Below are 23,240 nucleotides of genomic sequence, written 5' to 3'. Positions count from 1 at the left end.
TTCTTGGAAAAAAAAATAGGCCTTACTAATTTGCATAACTAATTATGTACGCATGACATCACATGATGTAAATCACAAGCAGTGACATAAGATAAAATTCTGTAAAATCACCAAAAAACGACTTACACTTTGATTCTGCTGTATAGATGGATTGCTCACAGTGCCTCCCTGTCTCCCAGTGTCCCCATGTTGCTCAGTTTCCCCATGTCGCCCAGTATCCCCTAGTGTCTGTGTCCCCATGTCTCCCAGTGTCCTCATGTCACTAGGGTACAGAGACACTCGGGGACACTGAGACTGAGACTATGTATTACAGTGTCCCTATGTATCACAGTGTCTCAGTGCCCTATGTCTCCCAGTGTCGCCATGTCTCTGTGTTCCCATGTTGCCCTGTGTCCCCTAGTGTCTGTGTCCCCATGTATCCCACTGTCCCCATGTAACTAGGGGACAATGAGAGACATGGGGACACTGAGACACATGGGTCATAGACACTGGGAGACACTAAGAGACATGGGCACACAGACACTAGGGACACTGAGAGACATGGGAACACTGAGACACCAGGGACACTGCCTGGGAGACATGGGGACTTTATAGGTCCTATTACAGCTACTAAAGTTTCAATTTCTCACCATTATTTTGATAACAACCAAGAGATATTAGTTTACCTACACAGAGATACAAGAGGAGAATAAGACCCCATTCACAGGCATTTACATTCTAGCAGTGTTGTGTACTACAAAGGCTGTTGTGTCTTAACAATATTCGAGTATTTACAGTAATTAACAAGCAGTATCAGTACAACAATTAAAGGTACACTATAGCGTTAGGAAAACAAATATGTATTCCTAACGCTATAGAGCCCTATGTATTCCTAACGCTATAGAGCCCACGTTCCGCGGCGAATAAATGGTTAATTAACCATTTATTTGCTTACTTTAATCCAGCACTGGGCTCCCTCGGTACTGGTGACCTCTCCTCCTCCATTGACGTCAGCTTCCGAGTAGAGCCGAATGCACATAAGCAGCCAGAGGCGCGCGCATTCAAACCCGCCCATAGGAAAGCATTACTCAATGCTTTCCTATGGGGATCTTTTGTGACGCTGGACTCAGTGAGGACGTCCAGCGTCAAATAAGTGCGATTTACTCCGTGTAAATCGCGTAAAGCGGCCTCTAGTGGCTTTCAGGTAGACAGCCACTAGAGGCTGGATTAACCCTCAATGAAAACATAGCAGTTTCTCTGAAACTGCTATGTTTACAACTGCAGGGTTAAAACTAGGGGGACCTGGCACCCAGACCACTTCATTGAGCTGGGTGCCTATAGTGGTCCTTTAAGCTGGAAGGCATTGTCTCCTTACTAATTGTAACATGTTAATGGCAGTGCTCCTCCCCCAACTAATTCAGTCTGTGTACTTTAACCTCCTCTGAATGTTTCACAGAGAGATTCCTTTGCAGCGTGAGAGGCAGCAGTAAGAGAGCATGAGTTTCTGTGGCAAAACAGTGCCCAGTGGCTGGTTATACCCCACTCTTATCCTCTGCATATATGGCTTTTTCACCTTTTTGAGACCTTCAGAACCATTTCTGACCCCATACCTCACAGGACCAGAACATAATCTCACTATTGAGCAGGTATGTCACACTCACAAGCAGGATGTCAGGTTAGACGTTGGCATTGTCAGAAAAGTAATTTATTGTAGGTGGCTAAAAGGCTAAGGCTGGTACATCTTTATGGGAGTTGTGACTCTACAAAACAGCTGGGAATCTACCTTTTGCCCACCATGATATACGTAATACATTGAATATCTGGAGTCTTCATTGTATATATCGAATATACAGCCCAATCATTTATTTCACAGGTATAGTAAAACTAAAAGAGTCTTTACCTCTAGGTTTGCTTATCCAGCAATTATCGGTGCCCCATAACAAATGTAGTGTTTGTGTTTCTATAAGCTGCAGTAAAGTAGAGTTCCCACAGTACTCCTCGGCAGCTGGGGTACCACAGGATGAGCTATACAAGTTTGGATCTATTCCACTATGGTCACATACGTTTCAAAACCGTGGGGTCATTTAGCTGCAGGAAGCAAAGTTATATGCCAACTTCCTGGTTTAGTTTCCAAATAAATTAAACATTTATTGTTTGTAAATTCTGTGACGGTAAGCTATACAAATCAAGTTTGTCTAGATTTGATAATCTGTGCTCAGTTTACTTTATTTAGAAGATTGTGACATAATTCTAATTGACACATGAAGAGCAAGGCCACTATTGCACAAAAAATTATCACTAATGTAGTATTAAAGGGATACTATAGACATCAAAACAACTTTAGCTTAATGAATCACTAATAGATCATGCCCCATCAGTCTCACAGCTCAATTCTACGGTCTCCCTTTAACATTCCATTGGCATTCTAAACTGTGATTAACTAATGCCTTCTGACTCATTCTGCACAGTTTCCAACATGCCCCTGAAAAATTGCCAATTTCTTTGTGTTGCCAAGTGAAATATCTATTCCTTAACTAAATAACTTGGCACTGCCAAAGAAATACTGTTCTTGTGGTACTCTAGAATGTATGGGGACAGGGGCACTTCACCCAGACTACTTGAATGAGATAAAGTGGTCTGGGTGCCTATAGTGCCCTTTAAAAACCTCTTTAACCCAAAAGTCTCATTCACTCGTTTTTTGTTGGTTTTTTCCTTAACCCCTTAAGGACACATGACATGTGTGACATGTCATGATTCCATTTTATTCCAGAAGTTTGGTCCTTAAGGGGTTAATTGCAAAAATGATTAAGGGATTAACAGTGTCCTCTTTTCTTTCTTCATAAAAGTGCCATTTCAATAGAAATAGAACATCCCAAGTATCAATCAGGCTCTTTCTGAATTCTTTGTGATCCTTCTTGAATTGCGGCCATCGCAACACAGCAATTGTTGTGCATTCGCTCTCCCTCTCAATGAGTGTGCACGTGAATTAGTCTTCTGGAGGTAGAGTGGCGCTGCAGACAAGAAGACACTCTTGTACTAGATTAAAAACAAGTTTTGTTTAATTTCATTTTACAGGAATGGGGGCTAAACTCCACAACACTCCACCATTATAAATAATTGTATGTAAATTATAACACACAAGTGTTTCTTTAATTCTTAATTCTGAATATTGTTGTGTTTTTTTTAATATCAGGTGACAAACGCTGTGTTTCCAGTGTGGACGTACAGTTACCTAGCTATTCTGATTCCAGTTTTCCTGCTAACAGACTATCTTAGATACAAACCTGTCATAATCTTACAAGGTTTGAGCTATATTACAACATGGATCCTGCTCCTCTTTGCCCGAGGCGTGCCAGCAATGCAAGGGATGGAGTTTTCCTATGGTATGGTCACTGCTACCGAAATAGCTTATTATTCCTACATCTACAGCGTGGTCGACTCTGAACACTACCAGAGGGTCACCGGTTACTGCCGAAGCATTACATTGATTGGTTACACAATTGCTGCCGTACTTGGCCAACTCGTTGTGTCACTGGCTAAAATATCATACTTCTATCTTAATGTGATCTCCTTGGTTGCAGTCTCTGTGGCGTTCCTGTCTTCGCTGTTTCTCCCCATGCCAAGCAAGAGCATGTTCTTTCACACAAAGGCGGTGGTAGACCCAACTCAAGCATCATCCTCTGAAACAAAATTACCCAATCAGCAGGAGATACAATCTGACGTGACAGCTAAAACAGAGATTGACAACAAAGAGAGCCCAAACTTTTTCAGAGTGGTTTGGCTCTTGTGCAAAGACATAAAGGTATGCTACTCCTCAAAGGAGCTCATCTACTGGTCATTGTGGTGGGCTCTTGCCACAGCTGGATATAACCAAGTGATTAACTATGTTCAAGTTTTATGGGAGCATGTAGCTCCTGCTCAGGATGCAGAGGTATACAACGGAGGAGTGGAAGCTGTGTCCACATTTCTGGGTAAGAAAAATTACAGATTAATTTAATGTTTTGTATAATAAAAATGCGTTGGCAGCATGGAACCATTACACTTTGACATTTAGTTTCTGTAAATGCAAACTGAATAATTTAGAATGAAATGGTAAAATGGTAATTAGCATTTTTGTCACTGGGTATATCTATAAACAGCTTGCAAAATCTGAAATTCTCTTGTCTGCAGCTTTTGTAAGCCCTCCTCTTCTAACCCAGCCCAGACATTTTGTGACAGTCCAATAACAAACTTCCCAATGCAGCTGTAACGAATATATACCCCAACACGCAGGATTCAACTTAACAAAGGACAACACAGAGGAGAGATACGTCTACCGGACCTTAGAATGGCCGGACTCGACGTATATGAGAGGAAACAGAGTCAGGAACGATCCGAGGTCAAGGGCACAGAGAGACAGCGTAAACTAGGACTAGCCAGGGTCTGGTACACAGTAAACAGAAAGCCGGTAAACAGAACAGATAAGGATACAGAGATAACGTAGTCAGAAACAAAGCCAAGGTCAATACGAAGAAACACAACTGAACACAACAAGCGCTAAAGAGAACTGCAACAGAAACCACGATAGGGCAGGGAGTAAAGGGAGAGGTAAGTTTAAATAGCTTCTAAACTACTTTGATTGGCTCCTGTCATATCCACACCCCCAAAAGGTAAGTGTATGGGGAGTGTGGCATGACAGGGGCCAATGGGAGCCTTTTGACAATTTAGGCTCCCACTGTCTCTTTAAGAGCGCGTCCGAGACCCGCGGCGCGCTCTTAGATTCAGACGGGACACGTGACCGCTTCTCGCGGAATCCACCAAAGAACGCTGAACCTGCTCCCAAGTATCACACAAACCAGCCAAATGCTCATCCAGAACTGGCATGCCCTGTGAAGAGAATGCAGCCGGAAGAACGACGGGATGCTGGCCATAGACAACGTAAAAAGGGCTTTTGCCGGAAGAATCATGAGTGGCGTTATTCCGAGCAAACTCAGCCCAAGGAAGCAGGTCAGACCAATTGTCCTGATGGTGAGATACAAAACAACGAAGGTACTGCTCCAGAGACTGGTTGGCACGTTCAGCAGCTCCATTAGACTGGGGATGGTAAGTGGAAGAAAATGAGAGAGAAATACCCATTTCCGAACAAAAGGCTTTCCAGAACCTGGAAATAAATTGGCTACCCTTATCGGACACAATAGATACGGGAATACCATGTAACCAAAATACTTCTCTAGCGAAGATAAGAGCCAGTTCCTTGGATGTGGGCAACTTGTGAAGAGACACAAAGTGAGCCATTTTGGAAAACCAATCTACTATCATCAGGATGACTGTGTTACCATTCGAAGGGGGTAATTCAACAATAAAATCCATGGATAGGTTAGACCAAGGTCTCTCGGGAACGGGTAACGGGTGCAAAAGCCCACAAGGAACTCTACGAGAAGATTTCATACATGCACAAGTAGTACAAGCACCTATATAGTCAGTGACATCCTTGCGTAAGGAACCCCACCAAAAATATTGAGAAACAGCTGACATAGTTTTGGTAATACCAGAATGTCCAGCGGTCTTAGTATCATGATATAATGACAGAATCTCCCGTCTCTCGGGAACGTCAACAAACAACTTATCAGTAGGCCTCTCGCTAGGTGCCATGCTTTGTTTCGCCTGTATGGTCTGCAAGAGGGATGAAGAAATAGACAACATAGTAGTAGCTATTATCCTGTCTGGGGGAATGACAGGAGTAACATCAACCTCCTGTTTGTCAGCAGTTTCGAACTGTCTGGACAGAGCGTCAGCTTTAACGTTGCGATCACCTGGCCTATAGGTGATAATATAATTGAAACGGGACAAAAATAGTGACCACCTAGCCTGCCTAGAAGATAATCTTTTAGCTTCACCAAGGTAGGATAGATTCTTGTGATCCGTAAAAATGAGGATAGGATCCTTAGTTCCCTCTAACAAGTGTCTCCATTCTTTAACCCCTTAAGGACACATGACATGTGTGACATGTCATGATTCCCTTTTATTCCAAAAGTTTGGTCCTTAAGGGGTAAAGAGCTAAGATAATAGCAAGGAGTTCACGATTACCCACATCATAATTCTTTTCAGCTTTGGACATTTGTCTAGAAAAGAAGCCACAAGGATGCAATGGCTTTTCAGGCGATTCTCTTTGGGACAAAACAGCACCTACCCCGATATCAGAAGCATCAACTTCAAGAATATAAGGCAGTGAGGGGATAGGATGCTGTAAAATAGGTGCAGAGGCGAATGTAGTTTTAAGAAAGTCGAAAGCCTGAAGTGCCTCGGGAGACCAGACACTAGTATTACCACCCTTTTTTGTCATACGGGTGATAGGCGCTACAATAGAAGAAAAACCCTTAATAAAGCGTCTGTAATAGTTAGAGAAACCAAGAAAACGCTGAATTGCTTTCAAACCTTGTGGTAGGGGCCACTCTATGACAGCAGAAAGCTTCTGGGGATCCATACGAAAACCTTTGGCGGAAATCAAATACCCCAAAAACTGGACTTCGGATTGGTCAAATAAACATTTTTCTAGTTTACAATAAAGACCGTTAGCAAGAAGGGTCTTCAGGACCGTAGTAACATGTTTGTGATGAGTGTGTAAATCTGTAGAATAAATTCATATGTCGTCCAAATATACGATTACAAATGTGTGAATAAAGTTTCTTAAGACGTCATTAATGAATTCTTGAAATATAGCTGGGGCATTGCAAAGACCAAATGGCATAACAGTATATTCGTAATGACCGGATCTAGTGTTGAATGCAGTCTTCCATTCGTGACCTTTCTTAATGCGTATTAAATTGTATGCACCTCTAAGGTCCAATTTGGTGACTACAGTAGCATGTTTCAGCCTGTCAAACAATTCTGTAATTAAAGGTATAGGGTATGCATTTTTGATAGTGATTTTGTTTAGACCTCTGTAATCGATACACGGTCTTAAATCACCCTCTTTCTTAGATACGAAGAAAAACCCCGCTCCAGCCGGAGAAGAGGATCTCCTAATGAACCCCTTTTCTAGTGACTCCTTAACATACTCCTCCATGATACGGTTTTCTTGAATAGATAAAGGGTACACCCTGCCCTTTGGAGGTATAGTGCCAGGCAATAAATCGATAGCACAATCATAGGGTCTGTGAGGCGGTAATTTATCAGCCTCCCTTTTATCGAATACAGTCCTGAGAAACAAGTACTGAGGAGGTATAACAGTAGTCAAAGGAGGAGGAGTAGGAACATTAATAGAATTTAAAGGGGTGACTTTAATCATACAAGATTCGTGGCAGGTTTTGCTCCATGATTTTAATTGTCCCAACTCCCAGTCGAAAATGGGATTGTGAGAACATAACCATGGGTACCCTAACACGATATGAGAAGAGGGAGAGGTGATAACCTGGAACTGAATGGTCTCAAAGTGTAAAACCCCTGTGTACATGAATAATGGTACAGTTTCATGGGTAACGACTGGAGTACTTAAAGGTCTACCATCTATGGCCTCAATGGCCAAGGGTATCTCCCTCTCTCTGATGGGAATGTTGTATTTCGTAACAAACCCAGAGTCTATGAAGTTCTCAGCAGCCCCGGAATCAACCAAGGCTAGTATGCTTTCAGCTATACAACTCTCTCCCGTATGAAGAGAAACAGGGAGAAGCAAACGGTTAGGAGGCATTTTAGGAGACTTAGATATCACACCCAAGGCCAGTCCCCTATAAGGTCTTAGGTGCGAGAGGTTTTCCGGAAGCAAAGGACATTCCTTTACCATATGATCTCTCCTACCACAGTATAGGCAGAGTCCGTCCCTTCTTCTAAGTAATTTTTCAGTATCTGAGAGATACTGATACAGATACTTTAACACTCTCAGGTTTATCAATTCTGGGATTAATAGGCATAACCAAACCTCTATTCCTATTTTTAGTATAGAGCCTGTCACGAATCCTATTATCTATATCAATGAGATAGTCAATACGATCCTCTAATGGTGGGGCGGGGCCTGACCGCAGAGCTGTGAGGACGCTGACCACAGCAGCTCCTGCTAAACTCGGCACTTAACGCTAATTTCACAGACCCACAGGCACTTAATCGTGGATTTAAAGCTACCACTCGAAAGTAGACACCGAGGAGAAGAGAAAGATACCTCTCCAGTGACGAACCGAGCACAACTCACAATGAGGCCTACAAGCATGGCGGGTGCAGGGGAGACGGCCACTCCCCAGCTGCAATGCCACGCCGGGAATCTGTCTGCATGCCCTCGTTCCCCCCCCTCTGGACCGGTGGGGGTTATCGCGGTCTACCCCCAACCGACTCCCTGGCAAAGCGATGGGCCAGTACCGGCTCCGTGGAGCCCGAAATCAACCGACCCGGCGGTCTTTAATATGGCAGAAGCCTCTCACACCTCCGACGCATGGCGGGAAACGAAGATGAGGCTGAACAGCATCTTCGCTATTTTCTGGGAGTCCCTGGAAGCCCGCATGAGAGCCTCAGAGTCTGAAGACCCACTCCAGATTTCACCACAGTGCACCTCACAGGAGGCCAGACGGAGACAAACAGCAGCGCAACCCCAACAACAGATTTCTCACAAGGGTGACGCTAACCCGAATCGGAGGGGGCAGAGTCGAGTCACAAGGCCCAAAAAATCAGAAGCTGGACGGAGGTGGAGGGTCAAGTACTCTCACCCCCCATACAAGGCAGTGACACTGAGGGGACCACCGAAGCCGAGCACAAGACCTCCCCAGACAAGGCAAGCGAAGCGGAGGGGAGCTGGACCAAGGGAGGTGACTGCCTCAGGAAGGTACATACAATGCTACCCCAGCCCAAGACAGGCAAACCTTACCCGACACACAGCTTGGTTGGAGCTACACTCAGTGCCTTCAGCAACTCTGCATGGCCCAGGGGATGTCAGCACCTTCACACCGAGGAGACCGCACCAGCTGCACTGACCACCACATGAGGCACATACACAGCCCCAACAAGGCATCGGCTGACCCCCCAAAAGGACTGAGACTCAAAGCCAGGCATAGCACCATCTGTCACACAGATAAATACACTACTAAGCACGGTTATGTCCAGGCTAATATGTCCCCCGACATTTAACTCACACTCAGCAGTCGCATTAATAATATGCCTATTGTACCTGACCTACTCATGCTTCACTATTACTTATAGCCTATACACCCTTTGCAACTCCAAGTCAGTCTAACCTAATACCTACACAATCGCTGTGTTTTTTCTACTGAAGTATAATCAGATAGTTACCTAGCTTGCCATCACCTTGAAAGTACAGCCTGACAATTTATCTACCTAATACGTGACTAAAATATTGCATAGCCTAATGATTCTCTTTTAATAGTTTAGCTAGACAGGCATTGCATATGGTTATGACAAGTTTTTGCTATACGACATGAAAAAAAAAAAGGAGGCATCACTTCTCAGGAAAATGTAGTCTCTTAAAGCTGAATGTACCGACCCCCAACTGTAAACTGTTATTGCATTTCCCTCTCTTTATTTTGTACCCCTTCTCATATGCCTCAATAAAAGAAAGAATTAAAAAAAAAAAAAAGATCCTCTAATGGTATAGGAAGCTCCCTTGCCGCTACCTCATCTTATATGGTGTCAGATAACCCTTCCATGAACGCAGTAGTTAACCCATTATTTGTCCAATCGACCTGTGAAGGAAGGGTACGAAACTGAATAGCATAATCAGCCACAGACCTAAAACCCTGTTTAATTCTCATCAATGCCCTTGCGGCATTCTTTGACCTTTTCGTTGTGTCAAAAGTTCTACGAAAAGCGTAAGAAAATTTATTTAAATCATGCACCATAGGTCCATTGGCCTCCCAAATAGGATTTGCCCACTCAAGTGCTTTGTCAGTTAGTTGATGCATCAAAAACCCGACTTTAGACCTATCAGTGGGAAAGGAACGTGGATACATCTCAAAGTGGAATTCTATTTGATTAATGAAACCTCTGCATGTCTTAGCTTCCCCTCCATACCTGGGAGGGGGTGTTACATGAGGTGAAGTATTAGGTAAATTAGATACTTCGGGAATAAGAGGTGTAGGAGGGTTAGGTGTGGTTGCAGGAATAGTTCTAGACAAGAGCGTCTGGAGAGCCTGAGCTATCTGATCCATACGGTGATCCTGCTCTACAAACCTTGCCTCATGAGAAGCCATTTGCTGAGCCAAATCTGCGGGATCCATGGCCCTATCGTAATATACCCCAACACGCAGGATTCAACTTAACAAAGGACAACACAGAGGAGAGATACGTCTACCGGACCTTAGAATGGCCGGACTCGACGTATATGAGAGGAGACAGAGTCAGGAACGATCCGAGGTCAAGGGCACAGAGAGACAGCGTAAACTAGGACTAGCCGGGGTCTGTTACACAGTAAACAGAAAGCCGGTAAACAGATCAGATAAGGATAAAGAGATAACGTAGTCAGAAACAAAGCCAAGGTCAATACGAAGGAACACAACTGAACACAACAAGCGCTAAAGGGAACTGCAACAGAAACCACGATAGGGCAGGGAGTAAAGGGAGAGGTAAGTTTAAATAGCTTCTAAACTACTTTGATTGGCTCCTGTCATATCCACACCCCCAAAAGGTAAGTGTATGGGGAGTGTGGCATGACAGGGGCCAATGGGAGCCTTTTGACAATTTAGGCTCCCACTGTCTCTTTAAGAGCGTGCCCGAGACCCGCGGCGCGCTCTTAGATTCAGGCAGGACACGTGACCGCTTCTCGCGGTCACTGCCCGTCTTCCTAGTGAAGCCGTCGGATGAGCCGTGCGCGGCTCGTGCAGCAGGACCGCGCACGGCTCGAAGAGAGGACCGCGACCGGCCCCTGGATAAGGTAAGTAACGCTACAGCAGCTCAATGAGAAGTCTTTGTAATGCAGGTGCTCTGAGCAATTGCTGCCTCTGAGTCTAGCAAAACAACCATGAAGTAATAGGATAGGTTGTCTGTTTGACAGCCAGGGGGGTGTAACAAGGATAATTTATAAATGGGACAATCTCTATTGAAAACTGTACTAGTGAAATAAAAAAAGGAGCCGATTTTCACAGTGAGAAGACGCCAGCATCCATAGTAAAGTATTTAGAATGTTTTCCTATGGACTGGCTAAATGCGCGCGGCTCTTGCCGCGCATGCGCATTTGGCCGATGACGACCGAAGGAGGAGGAGAGTCCCCAGCGCCGCGGGAGCCCGGCGCTGGAGAAAGGTAAGGATTTAACCCCTTCCTACCTCTTCAGCCTGGCGGGAGTGGAACCCTGAGGGTGGGGGCACCCTCAGGGCACTATAGTGCCAGGAAAACGAGTTTGTTTTTCTGGCACTATAATGGTCCTTTAATCCTGCAATATAAACAGTGCAGTTTCTCTGAAACTGCACTGTTTATATTGCAGGACTAAGGGCGAGAGGGTCACTGCACCCAGACCACTTCAATGAGATGAAGAGGTCTGGGTGCCTATTGTGTGCCCTTAAGGGTCAGATTCAAAGTGGCCAGTTTATACTAGCCTATTCAAATATGTTATGGAAGCAAAGGGAAAAATGTGAAACTTGCTAAACAAAAACTGCAGGCACTGCAACCATATTTGTTGAACCATAATCACCGCAGCACGCTGGAGTGACATTTTAAATATGTTACATGGGGGATATAGAATATATGCTTCTTTATCTAGATCAGGGGTCCTCAAACTCTGGACCCCCAGATGTTGCTGAACTACAACTCCCATGATACTCTGACTATCTATGTTATTCAAAGAATCATGGGAGTTGTAGTTCAGCAACATCTGGAGGGCCACAGTTTGAGGACCCCTGCTCTAGATAAACAACTATATATATAAAAAAAAAATTGTAATTGTCTGTACCAGAACTATTTTTATCCAAACCTGACAACTAACTTCAAGAGCAGTTTAGAATCTGCTGCAAGCGCTTTAGTTCTACTATAATATGTCTTCTTAAAAAGAGGTGTGCCTAGAAAGTTTTAAAAAAAAGTGTGCAAATAAATATGAAATCAGAGGGCAGATAAATAAGTCCTAAATTAATAATATATATAATATATTACTCAGCTCAGTAGCCTACATGTATATGTTTATTTATCTCTCCTATTGTCACAAATATTTACCCGGACCAGTGATATTTAACTTTGTCTCTGCTATAGGTAAATCTGTAACTCAACCCTGGCAACATCTAGCACTCTATTATCTGTTACTGATAAAACGTATAGTCATTACTTTGTTTAGACTATTGTTACAACGGAGTTCACAGAGTTCAGGGCTGCCTAACTCACATGTTCTGGGGATGTAACTATCCCCTGGCACACAAGTGCCAAGATCTTTGTATGCAGTGTTTCAAGCTAAACACTGCACATACAGACTCTTGCCACCATGACCACTTCAAATCACTGAAATGGTCATGGTGGGTAAAAAAACCCATTAGAGTAATGTGATTAGCATTACATTCAAATAAAGCTCTCTTTAAAACGGCAAACAAAGCCTGTCAAGTGGGAATCTTGGAGCCCAGAGGTATTTGTTTAATTTTCATTTCCACTGAGGATAACATAATAGGTAGCACAATTCATTTTTAGCCAATTTCCTATCACTTCATGTGGTGAAGTGTTTGTGTTCCCAATAGGAACTTTACTGTATGATGATTTTTTTAAACCGATGCATTTTTCTAAGGCTACAGTGAACCTTTTGTGCCAAATTACTTAAAGGGACACTATAGGCGCCAAAACAACTTTAGCTTAAGGAAGCAGTTTTAGTTTATACATCATGCTCCTGCGGCCTCACTTCTCATTTCTCTGTTGTTTAGATGTTGAGTCACTTTGTTTATTCAGCCCAGCTTTCCTAAACATTTCCTATATAGAGAGAGCGAGAACCAATGTTTAAACTTCCTTTATTACACATTATGTTTAATTTTGAATTTCTTATCTCCTGTTCTACTAATAGCCATATAGACTCTGCAGGAGCTCCCTGTATGTAATTAAAGTTAAATTTACAGAACATGAGACAAAACTTCTAAAGCAAGTTAACATCTGATTGAAAATGAAACTGTTTGTGAGTTAGAAAACAATAAGGTATGTAGCGGAGGCCTGATATTTCACAGGTTAACTCCACTATAGATCCCAGTGAGGCTCAGGAACAAGTATTATAGATCCATAGAGTAGTAATTCCAGCAGACAAAATAATCCAATAATATCCCAACAGCACTCCCAGTACATTGAAACTACCGAACGGGAGACTGATTAGCCTTCCCGTTCGTGAGTTACGGAGCTATGGAGGTCTCAGCGGTGTTCGGGTAATCGATTTGAGTTCCAGACACTCGACGACCAAACACCGCTGAGATTTTCGTGCGTAAGATGGCCGCCGCCACGTGTTCGTATCCCGAACAGCGGCCACCCAGATACCGCACTAAAGTACCCATTAACCTGCGGTTAGAGAAGTGTGAACAATTAATAAGGTACACACTTCTTTCTGAGGTGGTCTATTAGTTCGGTAGTTTATATTCGCATGGAATACGGATGGAAACTACCGAACAATTATACGAATCCCACATACATTTTAACCATAGGAACAAAAATAACACACGAATTGCAATAATAGTACAGTCTTTTAGGACAGCCCTGACACCATCTGCTACAAGGTACACTAATATTGGTCAAGCAGGATCCGTGCAAGTTCCTACATCAATACATGTAATGATATTTTCTAATACAAAGAATACATAGAAAATATACAATGGACAACACTTCCAAATAGCTATCTGTGAGTCTGTGTGCAACATATAGAGCGTATACAACAGGGCGGCTAATAATATATCTGAACCGTTGGTCATCAATAAATAAATACCAAACCTAAGTGCATAACATCCAGACACCAGGCTGGAAATGTCCATTAAATTCCAAACCAGCTGAATAAAAAAACGACATTAATTATTATCAAAAACAAGGAGAGATACCGACGTTGTGAAATTTCAGAGTTCTGTTTCCTGTCCTATCTGCTGTGAAGGTAAGAGTTGACCCAGGTTAACACTGCCATGGGTTGATCAGGAAATGCAAATTCTAGTTACTGTGTATACATCAGGCAATTAAAGTTAATTTGTTGCAATTCTCCACTCTTTTAAGTATAGGTAGTGACTTCTCATCAAACCAGAAATGACTCAGTGAAGCATCATTCTAATTTAAAGGGACACTATATTCACCAGAACAACTACAGCTTATTATATTTGTTCTGATGAGCAGTGGCGTACATATAGGGGTCGTAGTTCCAGGGGGCCTGGCCGCCCTGTGGACCCCTGTGTCTGGGTACCAGCCACCATGTTTTGCGACCCGGCCCACGTGGCAAACCACCGAGGCCACACGTTCAAGGGGCCCATCGAGTGGCCCATGCTGTTAAGGCCACCCGATGGGTATGGATTTTCAGGGGGGCCGGTCAGCACTGCGGCGCTTTTACATGAGCTCACTGCTCGGAGGAAGTGCCCCGTCACTCCTCCCAGCTATCAAAGAGCCGCATGAGAGGAAGGAGAGGGAGGGAGGGGCCCAATGGTGGTTTTAACACTATAAGGTCAGGAATAAGGAGTACATGTATGTGTACCTGACCCTATGGTATTCCTTTAACTTTCTGTAGTGCTGCTTAGCTTATCTTACAAACAGTGCATCATGGTAACATGTTTTCTGGGAGTGCAATTGTCACCTTTTTACTACTGAAAACTAGCAGAACTATATACTCAGAAAAATCCAACATTTACATAAGTACTGGAGAAAAGGAAACACTGCACATTTGGAGGGAGGGGTAGAATGGGTAGACTACTGAAGTAAAACCTGTTCTCTTCCCCCCTCCCCCCCTCAAAAAATCAAAATAATTAAATAACTAGCCTATGTGGATGTCAGAAATGTCTCCTTAAAGGGACACTGCAGGCACCAAAACATTATCCAAATTAAGTTGTTATGGTGGCATCTGGCTTTTTAATTTTCAAGCCACTAAATTGGCCTGAAAAAGGTATGTTTGTTTCCAAGCCAGATTAGTGAATGGGGAGTCATTGATTGGCTAAGAGCATCAGTTGACCACTCTCAGCCAATCAACACTACCAGGGCCGTCTTTAATATCACTAGGACTCTGGGCAAAGCATTTCCTTGGGCCCCATGGGCAACCCCCACTCCCTGGCATGCAATCGCACCTTTCACATACATACCCATTGACAAGCATACTGACACACACATATACTGACAGACATACAACCTACTGACACACGCATACACTGTCAGACATACTGAGACACACAGACATACACTGACAGACATACTGACAGACAGAAACACAGAAGGATTGCTTCCCTGGTGTGCAGAGTGGTGGCTGAGGTGCTGACTGGCAATCTGGACCAGCCCTCCTCCTCTCTGCTTCCCTGGGGTGGTCTCTCCCGCGCGGCTCTCTCTGGGAGGAAGTGACTTACGGCAGTGGAGGAGTGGACATCATCGCTGTAGGCAACTTTTGGGTTAAACAATTATTTAACGGTGTAACCCCTTGAGGTAAGAGTGCCTCCAGGGCCCTCCCGACACCATAACAATTTAATTCAGATGAAGTTGTTTTGGCGCCTGGAGTGTCCCTTTATGACCAATGAGAGAAATTATAATTTAGTTGCTATTCATGCCTTAGTACAGTTCAATAAATCTGCTGAATATTAAAAGAGAATATTTCATTTTAGGAGCGCTGGTATCTCTCTTAGTTGGTTACGTGAAGGTAAATTGGAAAGTCACCGGGGAATTAGCTCTTGCCATCTTTTCGGCTATGGATGCTGGATCCTTGTTTCTCATGAATTACACAACCAATATCTGGGTATGCTATACTGGATACCTGATTTTCAAATCTTCCTACGTACTGCTCATCACTATTGCTACGTAAGTAATTGTAGATTGTAGAAGACAGATGTGCTTTAGTCAAGCAAAACAAAATATGGCACACAAATCTGCATATAAATTTCTGCAAATTATCCTGTTACTTATCCTTCAGTTCAGTGGAGGCTTGTCCATAGGGGCACTGGGAGCAGCTCTCCACCAGTTTGTATGTGGGGAAAAAATTATCCCTAAGATTATTTTTCTGGGAGAAAGAAGGTAAGTTAAAATAGTGTGTGTGGGGGAAGGGGACGGGGGAAGGGGACGGGGGAGGGGTGGGGGGGGGGGTTGTACATCCATTGCCTATGTGTGTGTGTGTGTATATCTTTTTTGTAAATCTTTTTAATTCTGAAATAGGTTCTTATAAGTGTTTGTGTAGACTACAGAAACTTTCTTGAGAGTATCTAGACATGCCCCCTTTGGCTCTGCCCCCTTTGTGACATAATCAAAATGGCCAAGTTTTAGCCAATCCAATGCTTTCCCATAGGGAAAGCATTGGATTGGCTAAAACTGGCATGGTGGCAGGGCCAAATACAGTTTTGGCCAATCAGGACCTCCTCATAGAGATGCATTGAATCAATGCATCTCTATGAGGAAAATTCAGCGTCTCCATGCACAGCGTGGAGACACTGAACGGCAAGGCTGCTTACTGTGCAGCCCTGAGCCAGAAAGCCCCTCCAGTGGCCACCTAAGGAGTGGCCACTTGGAGGTGTCCCTAGGGGCAATGTAAACACTTCCTTTTCTCTGAAAAGGTAGTGTTTGCATGAAAATGCCTGAAGGGCACACCGGGAGCACCGCCGGGGGAACGACGGCGATCGTGTAAGTACATTGCACCGTTAGGACGGTTCAGGACCGTGATCGGTCGGCAATGCAAAAATGCCGATGACGGTCCTGAACCGTCCTCAGTCGCTAAGGGGTTAAAAACGTACTTTGTTTATAGCTTTCCTCCGCATCTTGGTAACCCATCCTGCTTTCTCTCCTGCAACTATGTAATCTAATAAACTAACCCTTCATTGTAAACTATTCTAGTAACCTACTTTACCCCACTCCCTCTAGAATGCAAGCTTGTTTTGCCAGGACCCTCAACACCTTCTGTTCCTGTGCGTCCAGCTCGTCTTGTTGCAAATACTTGTCTGTTAGTCCGAATATTGTACAGCGTTGTACAGTTGTAGGCATGTGCATGGGAAAAAAATTCGGTTCGGTTCGGCATTCCGAAATTCGCGATTTTCACAATTCGGGACTTCGGAACTTTGGCATTTCGGAACTTCGACACTTCGGAAATTCGGCAACTTCGGCACTTCGGAACTTTGGCATTTCGGAATTTCGGGACTTCGGCACCTCGGGACTCTTGCAGCCGCTTGGTAGATAACTCCCTAATTCCCACGGTATCAGGGAGTTATCTACCAAAAGGCTGAAAGACCTAAATTGGTCTTTCAGCCAAATTTACTAATACTAAGTAAAAATTACTTAGTATTAGTAAATTTTGCCCCTACTCGCTATACCGCGAGTAGGGGCATGTCTAGTAAACAGTGAGCAGCCTGTGACTGCTCACTGTTTAAAAAAAAAAAAAATAGTGCCCCCCCCAGCCCCCACCCCTGAGCGGCGAGTGGGGGCCCTAAATACTAATAAGGGGGGGATCTAATGTCCTCCCCCCTGGCCCCCACCCCTGAGCGATGGGTGGGGGCCCTAAACTAGAATAAGGGGGGGACCTAGTGTCCTCCCCCCTGGCCCCCACCCCTGAGCAGTGGGTGGGGGCCCTAAACAAGAATAAGGAGGGGACCTAGTGTCCTCCCCCTGGCCCCCACCCCTCAGTGGTGGGTGGGGGCCCTAAAAACTAATAAGGGGGGGGACCTAATGTCCTCCCACCTGGCCCCCACCCCTGAGCGGCGGGTGGGGCCCTAAAAAAAATATCCCCCCCCCCAGGTGACTAGGGGTCCCCAAACCCCTAGTCACCCCCTTCCCCCCAATAAAACTTATCCCCCTACCTACTCCCCTCACCCTAAAAACTAATGAGGGGGGGACCTTTACCATTCAATGTTTTCTTTCTTCTAAAATCTTTTTTCAGCCCCCAAAAAAGCCAAATAAAAAACCATAATAACCGACGCAATTATAAAAAAAAAAAACGAGCGCAAATAAAAATAATCCATCTTCACCCATGGAGGGCTCCGCGCAGATTGAGCTCTGCAGGGCGGGGAAAGTTCTTTAGAATATACCCACGCTGTGTGATTTGACTCATAACTCTCTCGAGTTATGAGTCAAATTACACAGCGTGGGAAAATTCAAAAGAACTTTCCCACGCTGTGTAAAATGACACAGAGCACTCTGATTGGTGGATTTCAAACCAACCAATCAGAGTGCTGTGACAGGTAAATGTAGAGACTTACCTGTCAGTCTCTTCATTTACCTGTCAGAGCGCTCTGATTGGATGGCTTAAACCCACCAATCAGAGTGCTCTGAGCCTAATTGAAGGGCGGGGCAAGGCTTTATAAGCCTTCTGCTGCCCTGCAGAGCTCAGTCTGCGCGGAGCCCTCCATGGGTGAAGATGGATTTTTTTATTTATTTTTTTTTATTAATAATTGCGTCAGTTATTATGGATTTTATTTTGCCTTTTTTGGGGCTAAGTTTTTTGGTTTTTTTTTTACATGTTCTTAGTTAAAGGTCCCCCCCTCATTATTTTTAGGGTGAGGGGGGTAGGTAGGGGGATAATTTTTATTGGGGGGGAGGGGGTGACTAGGGGTTTGGGGACCCCTAGTCCCATGGGGGGGAGGGGACATTTTTTAGGGCCCCCACCCACCGCTCAAGGGTGGGGGCCAGGGGGAGGACCTTAGGTCCCCCTCCTTATTAGTATTTAGGGCCCCCACCCACCGCTGAGGGGTGGGGGCCAGGGGGAGGACACTAGGTTCCCCTCCCTTATTTTACTGTAGGGCCCCCACCCACCGCTTAGGGGTGGGGGGCAGGGGGGAGGACATTAGGCCCCCCTTATTCCAATTTAGGGCCCCCACCTGCCGTTAAGGGGTGGGGGCCAGGGGGGAGGACATTAGATCCCCCCCTTATTCTTGTTTAGGGCCCCCACCCACCGCTCAGGGGTGGGGGCCAGGGGGGAGGAAATTAGGTTCCGCACCCTTATTCTGATTTAGGGCCCCCACCCACCGCTCAGGGGTGGGGGCCAGGGGGGTGGACATTAGGTCCTCCCCCTTATTCTGATTTAGGGCCCCCACCCACTACTCAGAGGTGGGGGCCGGGGGAGGACAATAGGTCCCCCCCCTTATTCTGATTTAGAGCCCCCACCCACCGCTCAGGGGTGGGGGCCCGAGGGGAGGACAATAGGGTCCCCCCCATTATTTTACATTAGGGCCCCCACCCGCCGCTCAGGGGTGGGGGCCGGGGGGGGCTTATTTTTTTTTTGGTTACAGTGAGCAGCCACAGGCTGCTCACTGTTTAATCGACATGCCCCTACTCGCGCTATAGCGAGTAGGGGCATAATTTACTAATACTAAGTAATCTTTACTTAGTATTAGTACATTTGTGTGAAAGACCAATTTAGGTCTTTCAGCCTTTTTAGTAGAAAGCTCCCTAATACCGTGGGAATTAGGGAGTTATCTACTTATTCATTCCTGTCATTAAACTGACTGGCCAAGTAACTTACATTTTATATGAATGTATGTTACTTGATTGTTGTAAGTGTTGCAAATGCTTACAGGTGAATCCTGGCTATGTTTGTATACTTTTTATTTAAAATTGTATACAATGTAACATTATTCATTCTTCCACTGGGTAAGTATATTAGTACTTAGGCAATACTGTGCTTCGGAACTTCGGCACTTCGGCAACTTCGGAAGTTCGGCACTTCGGTAATTTCAGAACTTCGGGACATCGGCAATTTGGCACTTCGGACATTCGGAAGTACCGAATGTCCGAATTGTCCGAAATTCGTCCGAATTCTTATTCGGACCGAAACGAATTGCACATGTCTACTCAGTTGTGGTGTTACTTTTATGTATTTGTTTTCCTTATAAGAGTAATATGAGCACTTTTTACTTATTGGTGATGGTAGAAGGTATTTTTCATTTGTAATTGTAACACATCAATGTAACCGCTAAAACACATGCACAAAAAAAAATCACTTTGGGTACAGTGCACATTGTCACTTTGGGTACAAATATACTATTGTATTAATTGTTTTATGTAAAGTTCACTTTTACTATAAAGTATTTATTTTTAGTCTTAAAGACACAGCGCACTTTATTTTTTGTTTACAAAATAAAATGTACCAACCTGAGTAAAGCCAGTCCATAGATATGTCCATTTAACTTTTCTGCTTTATCTTTAGATTCCAGATAGCTATCAATCTAAGTATGGAACGCTACGCTCTTATGTTCGGGATCAATACGTTTGTTGCTTTGGCACTTCAGACAATAATAACGGTCATAGTCGTCGATCAGCGAGGTCTGGCACTTGGTATTGAGACTCAGGTAATGAGTGTTAACAATATTTTTCAAGCTATAAACAAACAGAAAGTAGGACCCCAAGTGGATGTTTGTTGTCCCCTTGACCAATGCCATAAACATGTGACTGCAGCTAGCAAGCGGCACAGGGCCTTATAAAAGGGGAATGTAATACCTCACATGGTTATCTACTAAATTGGTAATAGTCAGGATTTTGCTAGAATTTAACATTTTATGTTGAATATACAGGCGAAAGGTTGGATTTAAAAAAAAAAAAAATTCCAATTAAGTTATTTTCGTCTAAACCTTTTGAAAGGTGCTTCAATGCACACACAATCCATTACATTAACAGACCATTGACAAAGTAACAGTTAATAATAAGTTTACACATTTTGTTAGTAAAACTAGATTGCATAATTGGTAGATTAAATGGTACTCTTTAAAGCAGCACTATATATTGTTTGCCTAACTTATAATTTATTATATTCCTTTAACCAGTCTGAAAGGCACAGCCACAAAAAGTAAATAAAACACAACTTTAAACTGTGAATGGAAATGCATTGGTGCTGGCTTGCTATATAGTGCCATGCGTATACATATGGTAAAAAAAAAAGAAAAACAGTGCAGTCTTTAATTTTGCACACTGCATTTCTGTCCCAAAACTTGTTAGACTGATAGCAATTTCACTTGTGAAACCACAAATATCTGACCTCACAGGACCCCCATAAACTAAAAGTGAGGACCATCTATGGCAAGGGTTCCCAACACAGTAATTAAGTACCCCCTATCAGTCCAGGATTTAGGGATTTTTCTTTTCTAATAACACCCGTAGACACAACTGGGTAATCCCTAAATCCTGAACTTGAGGACTGGGTCCTGACCTATGGCATGATTTCACATGTCTTTAAAGCCCATATAATTCTAAACCTTACTAAAATATTTTATCTTGCAGATATAATCATTTCTCATAAAACCAACTTATTTTTTTTTCCTCTTTCTTGGCAGTTTTTGGTCTATGGAAGCTACTTTACTGTTATAGCTGTAATTTTCTTTGTGCGAAGCCTGTATGTCCTGATATCACTACGCTGCAAGGCACCGGTGGACAACACAGACAGTGAAACCAACACACAGACACAGCTCTAGGGATCAGAAGTCAAGCCACCCTGCATTTCAATCGGATTCAATCACAAATTCAAAGCATATGTGCAGTTCAGAATTGGTGCGGGTTATGGAACTAGATTCATAGTCTCCATCTTGTACCTAGAAAGATGACCTTAAAGGGACACCAAAAACTCCAAAAATACTCTAGTGCTGGAGTCTTTTCAGAGACCTGTTTGTTTTTTTCATTCACAAAAAATTCACTTTTATCAACTAAATTTGTAACATTCCCCTAGTTTTCACACTGCCAGTCCTGTTACTTCCTGGTTTGGTTAGCTCATTGGAGCTAAACGCAAGAGACAGGCATTTGCCCTAAAAACCTGCCTAGCAAATACTTCTCATTGAGTGGCATTGGGAAGTCTGGTTTTGGACAGCCACAGAAAGCCTTGAAAGGGTTTGCAAATGCTTCAGAGATCTGCATCTGTTCTTAGAAAATGAAAAAAAGCATAATTAACCCCTTAAGGACCAAACTTCTGGAATAAAATGGAATAATGACGTGTCACACACGTCATGTGTCCTTAAGGGGTTAAAGGCATGCATGATTTAGTTGGGAGTAGATCTACTAAATCCTGATAGTTTTTAAATCTGTGCAGATTTTGAATGTCCTCACTAGGGATGATACATGAGAACCTGTAGTTAAACTGTGCATCAACCCAGAAGGCAGCTCTACTCTTACACTTTTTTGTCTTACAGTGTTGTCTAGGGATTAGAACACAATGCTTTATTTGAACCATATTTATACTTGGAAGGCAACATGAGATACAATACTTGGCCACCTACCCCTTCTTTCCTTAGAGCATGTTCCCACAGCGGCATCTAATCTGAAAGGGACACTATAGGCGCAAAAACAACTTTAGCTTAAAAAAGCAGTTTCTGTGTGTAGATCATGCCCCTACAGTTTCAAAGCTCATATCTCTGTCATTTAGGAATTAAATCACTTTTGTTGCTGTCCATGCAGCTCTAGCCACACATCCTTTCATGTTGGTTTCATTTTCAATCAGATGTTACCATGCTTTAGTTTATATCTCCTGCTCTATACATTGTTCACGTTCTAGAAGGCTATTAGTAGAGCAGGAGATAAGAGATTCTAAATGAAACAGACTGTTCAATAAAGGAATCGTGAGCATTAGATGTAATTTACATTAGATGACTCTTTTTCAGGAAGTGTTTAGGAAGGCTGTGTAAGTCACATGCAGGGAGGTGTGACTAGGACTGCATAAACAAAGTGATTTAATCAAATGGCTGTAAATTGACACTGCAGGGGCATGATCTATACACCAAAACTGCTTCATTAAGCTAAAGTTGTTTTTGTGCCTATAGTGTCCCTTTAATTATTGAACTACCTCAGTAGCTACTCAATATTTACATATATCGCCAGATCTCTGGCCATCAACTTCACCAATGCAATCTCATATCTTACCTTAGATTGTAAGCTCACTATTTATCTCGCTAAGCACTTTGTATAAAAGTACAGTATTTACTAAATTGTAAGCTCACTGGCAGAATCTTCTGCTCCTTTTGTGTTGGTATATGTTTATGTTTATTATGTCTGTATTACCTCTATTGCACAGCACTGTGGAATATGTTGGTGCTATATAAATGGCAAATAATTATACCTCCAACACAGGGAGACCATAAACAACCTGTATGCCCAGTTAAGCAATTTTATTTCCCGGTTTGCTTATAGTTGTAGTGCTCTCTCAAAATCTCAAAATGTGAAGAACCACCAATCTCCATTACATATTGCACATGAACATAAACAAAATAGAACAGAGGTG

General features: G+C 43.5%; 1 protein-coding gene across 1 annotated transcript; it reads left to right on the top strand.

Annotated features, from left to right (window-relative positions):
- The first annotated feature begins 1,449 nt into the window (after positions 1-1,449).
- LOC134585510 (thiamine transporter 2-like) lies at positions 1,450-21,888 on the top strand. Its single transcript, XM_063440935.1, has 5 exons — positions 1,450-1,625; positions 3,173-3,950; positions 15,673-15,865; positions 20,190-20,331; positions 21,310-21,888. Exons 1-5 carry the CDS (start codon positions 1,476-1,478, stop codon positions 21,445-21,447), a joined length of 1,401 nt encoding a protein of 466 aa, XP_063297005.1. The 5' UTR covers positions 1,450-1,475; the 3' UTR covers positions 21,448-21,888.
- The last annotated feature ends 1,352 nt before the right edge of the window (positions 21,889-23,240 follow it).

The sequence above is a fragment of the Pelobates fuscus genome, chromosome 2 (genome assembly GCF_036172605.1).
Source record: "Pelobates fuscus isolate aPelFus1 chromosome 2, aPelFus1.pri, whole genome shotgun sequence".
Lineage (NCBI taxonomy): Eukaryota > Metazoa > Chordata > Amphibia > Anura > Pelobatidae > Pelobates > Pelobates fuscus.
Note: the sequence above shows the minus strand (reverse complement) of the source record. Positions and strands in the feature narration are given on the sequence as shown.

Excerpts from the sequence above, each read along its gene's own strand:
- LOC134585510 (XM_063440935.1), top strand. The coding sequence starts at position 1,476 with ATGAGTTTCTGTGGCAAAACAGTGCCCAGTGGCTGGTTATACCCCACT. Across the intron at positions 3,951-15,672 it reads AGCTGTGTCCACATTTCTGG|GAGCGCTGGTATCTCTCTTA; the intron begins GTAAGAAAAATT and ends ATTTCATTTTAG. Across the intron at positions 20,332-21,309 it reads CACTTGGTATTGAGACTCAG|TTTTTGGTCTATGGAAGCTA; the intron begins GTAATGAGTGTT and ends CTTTCTTGGCAG.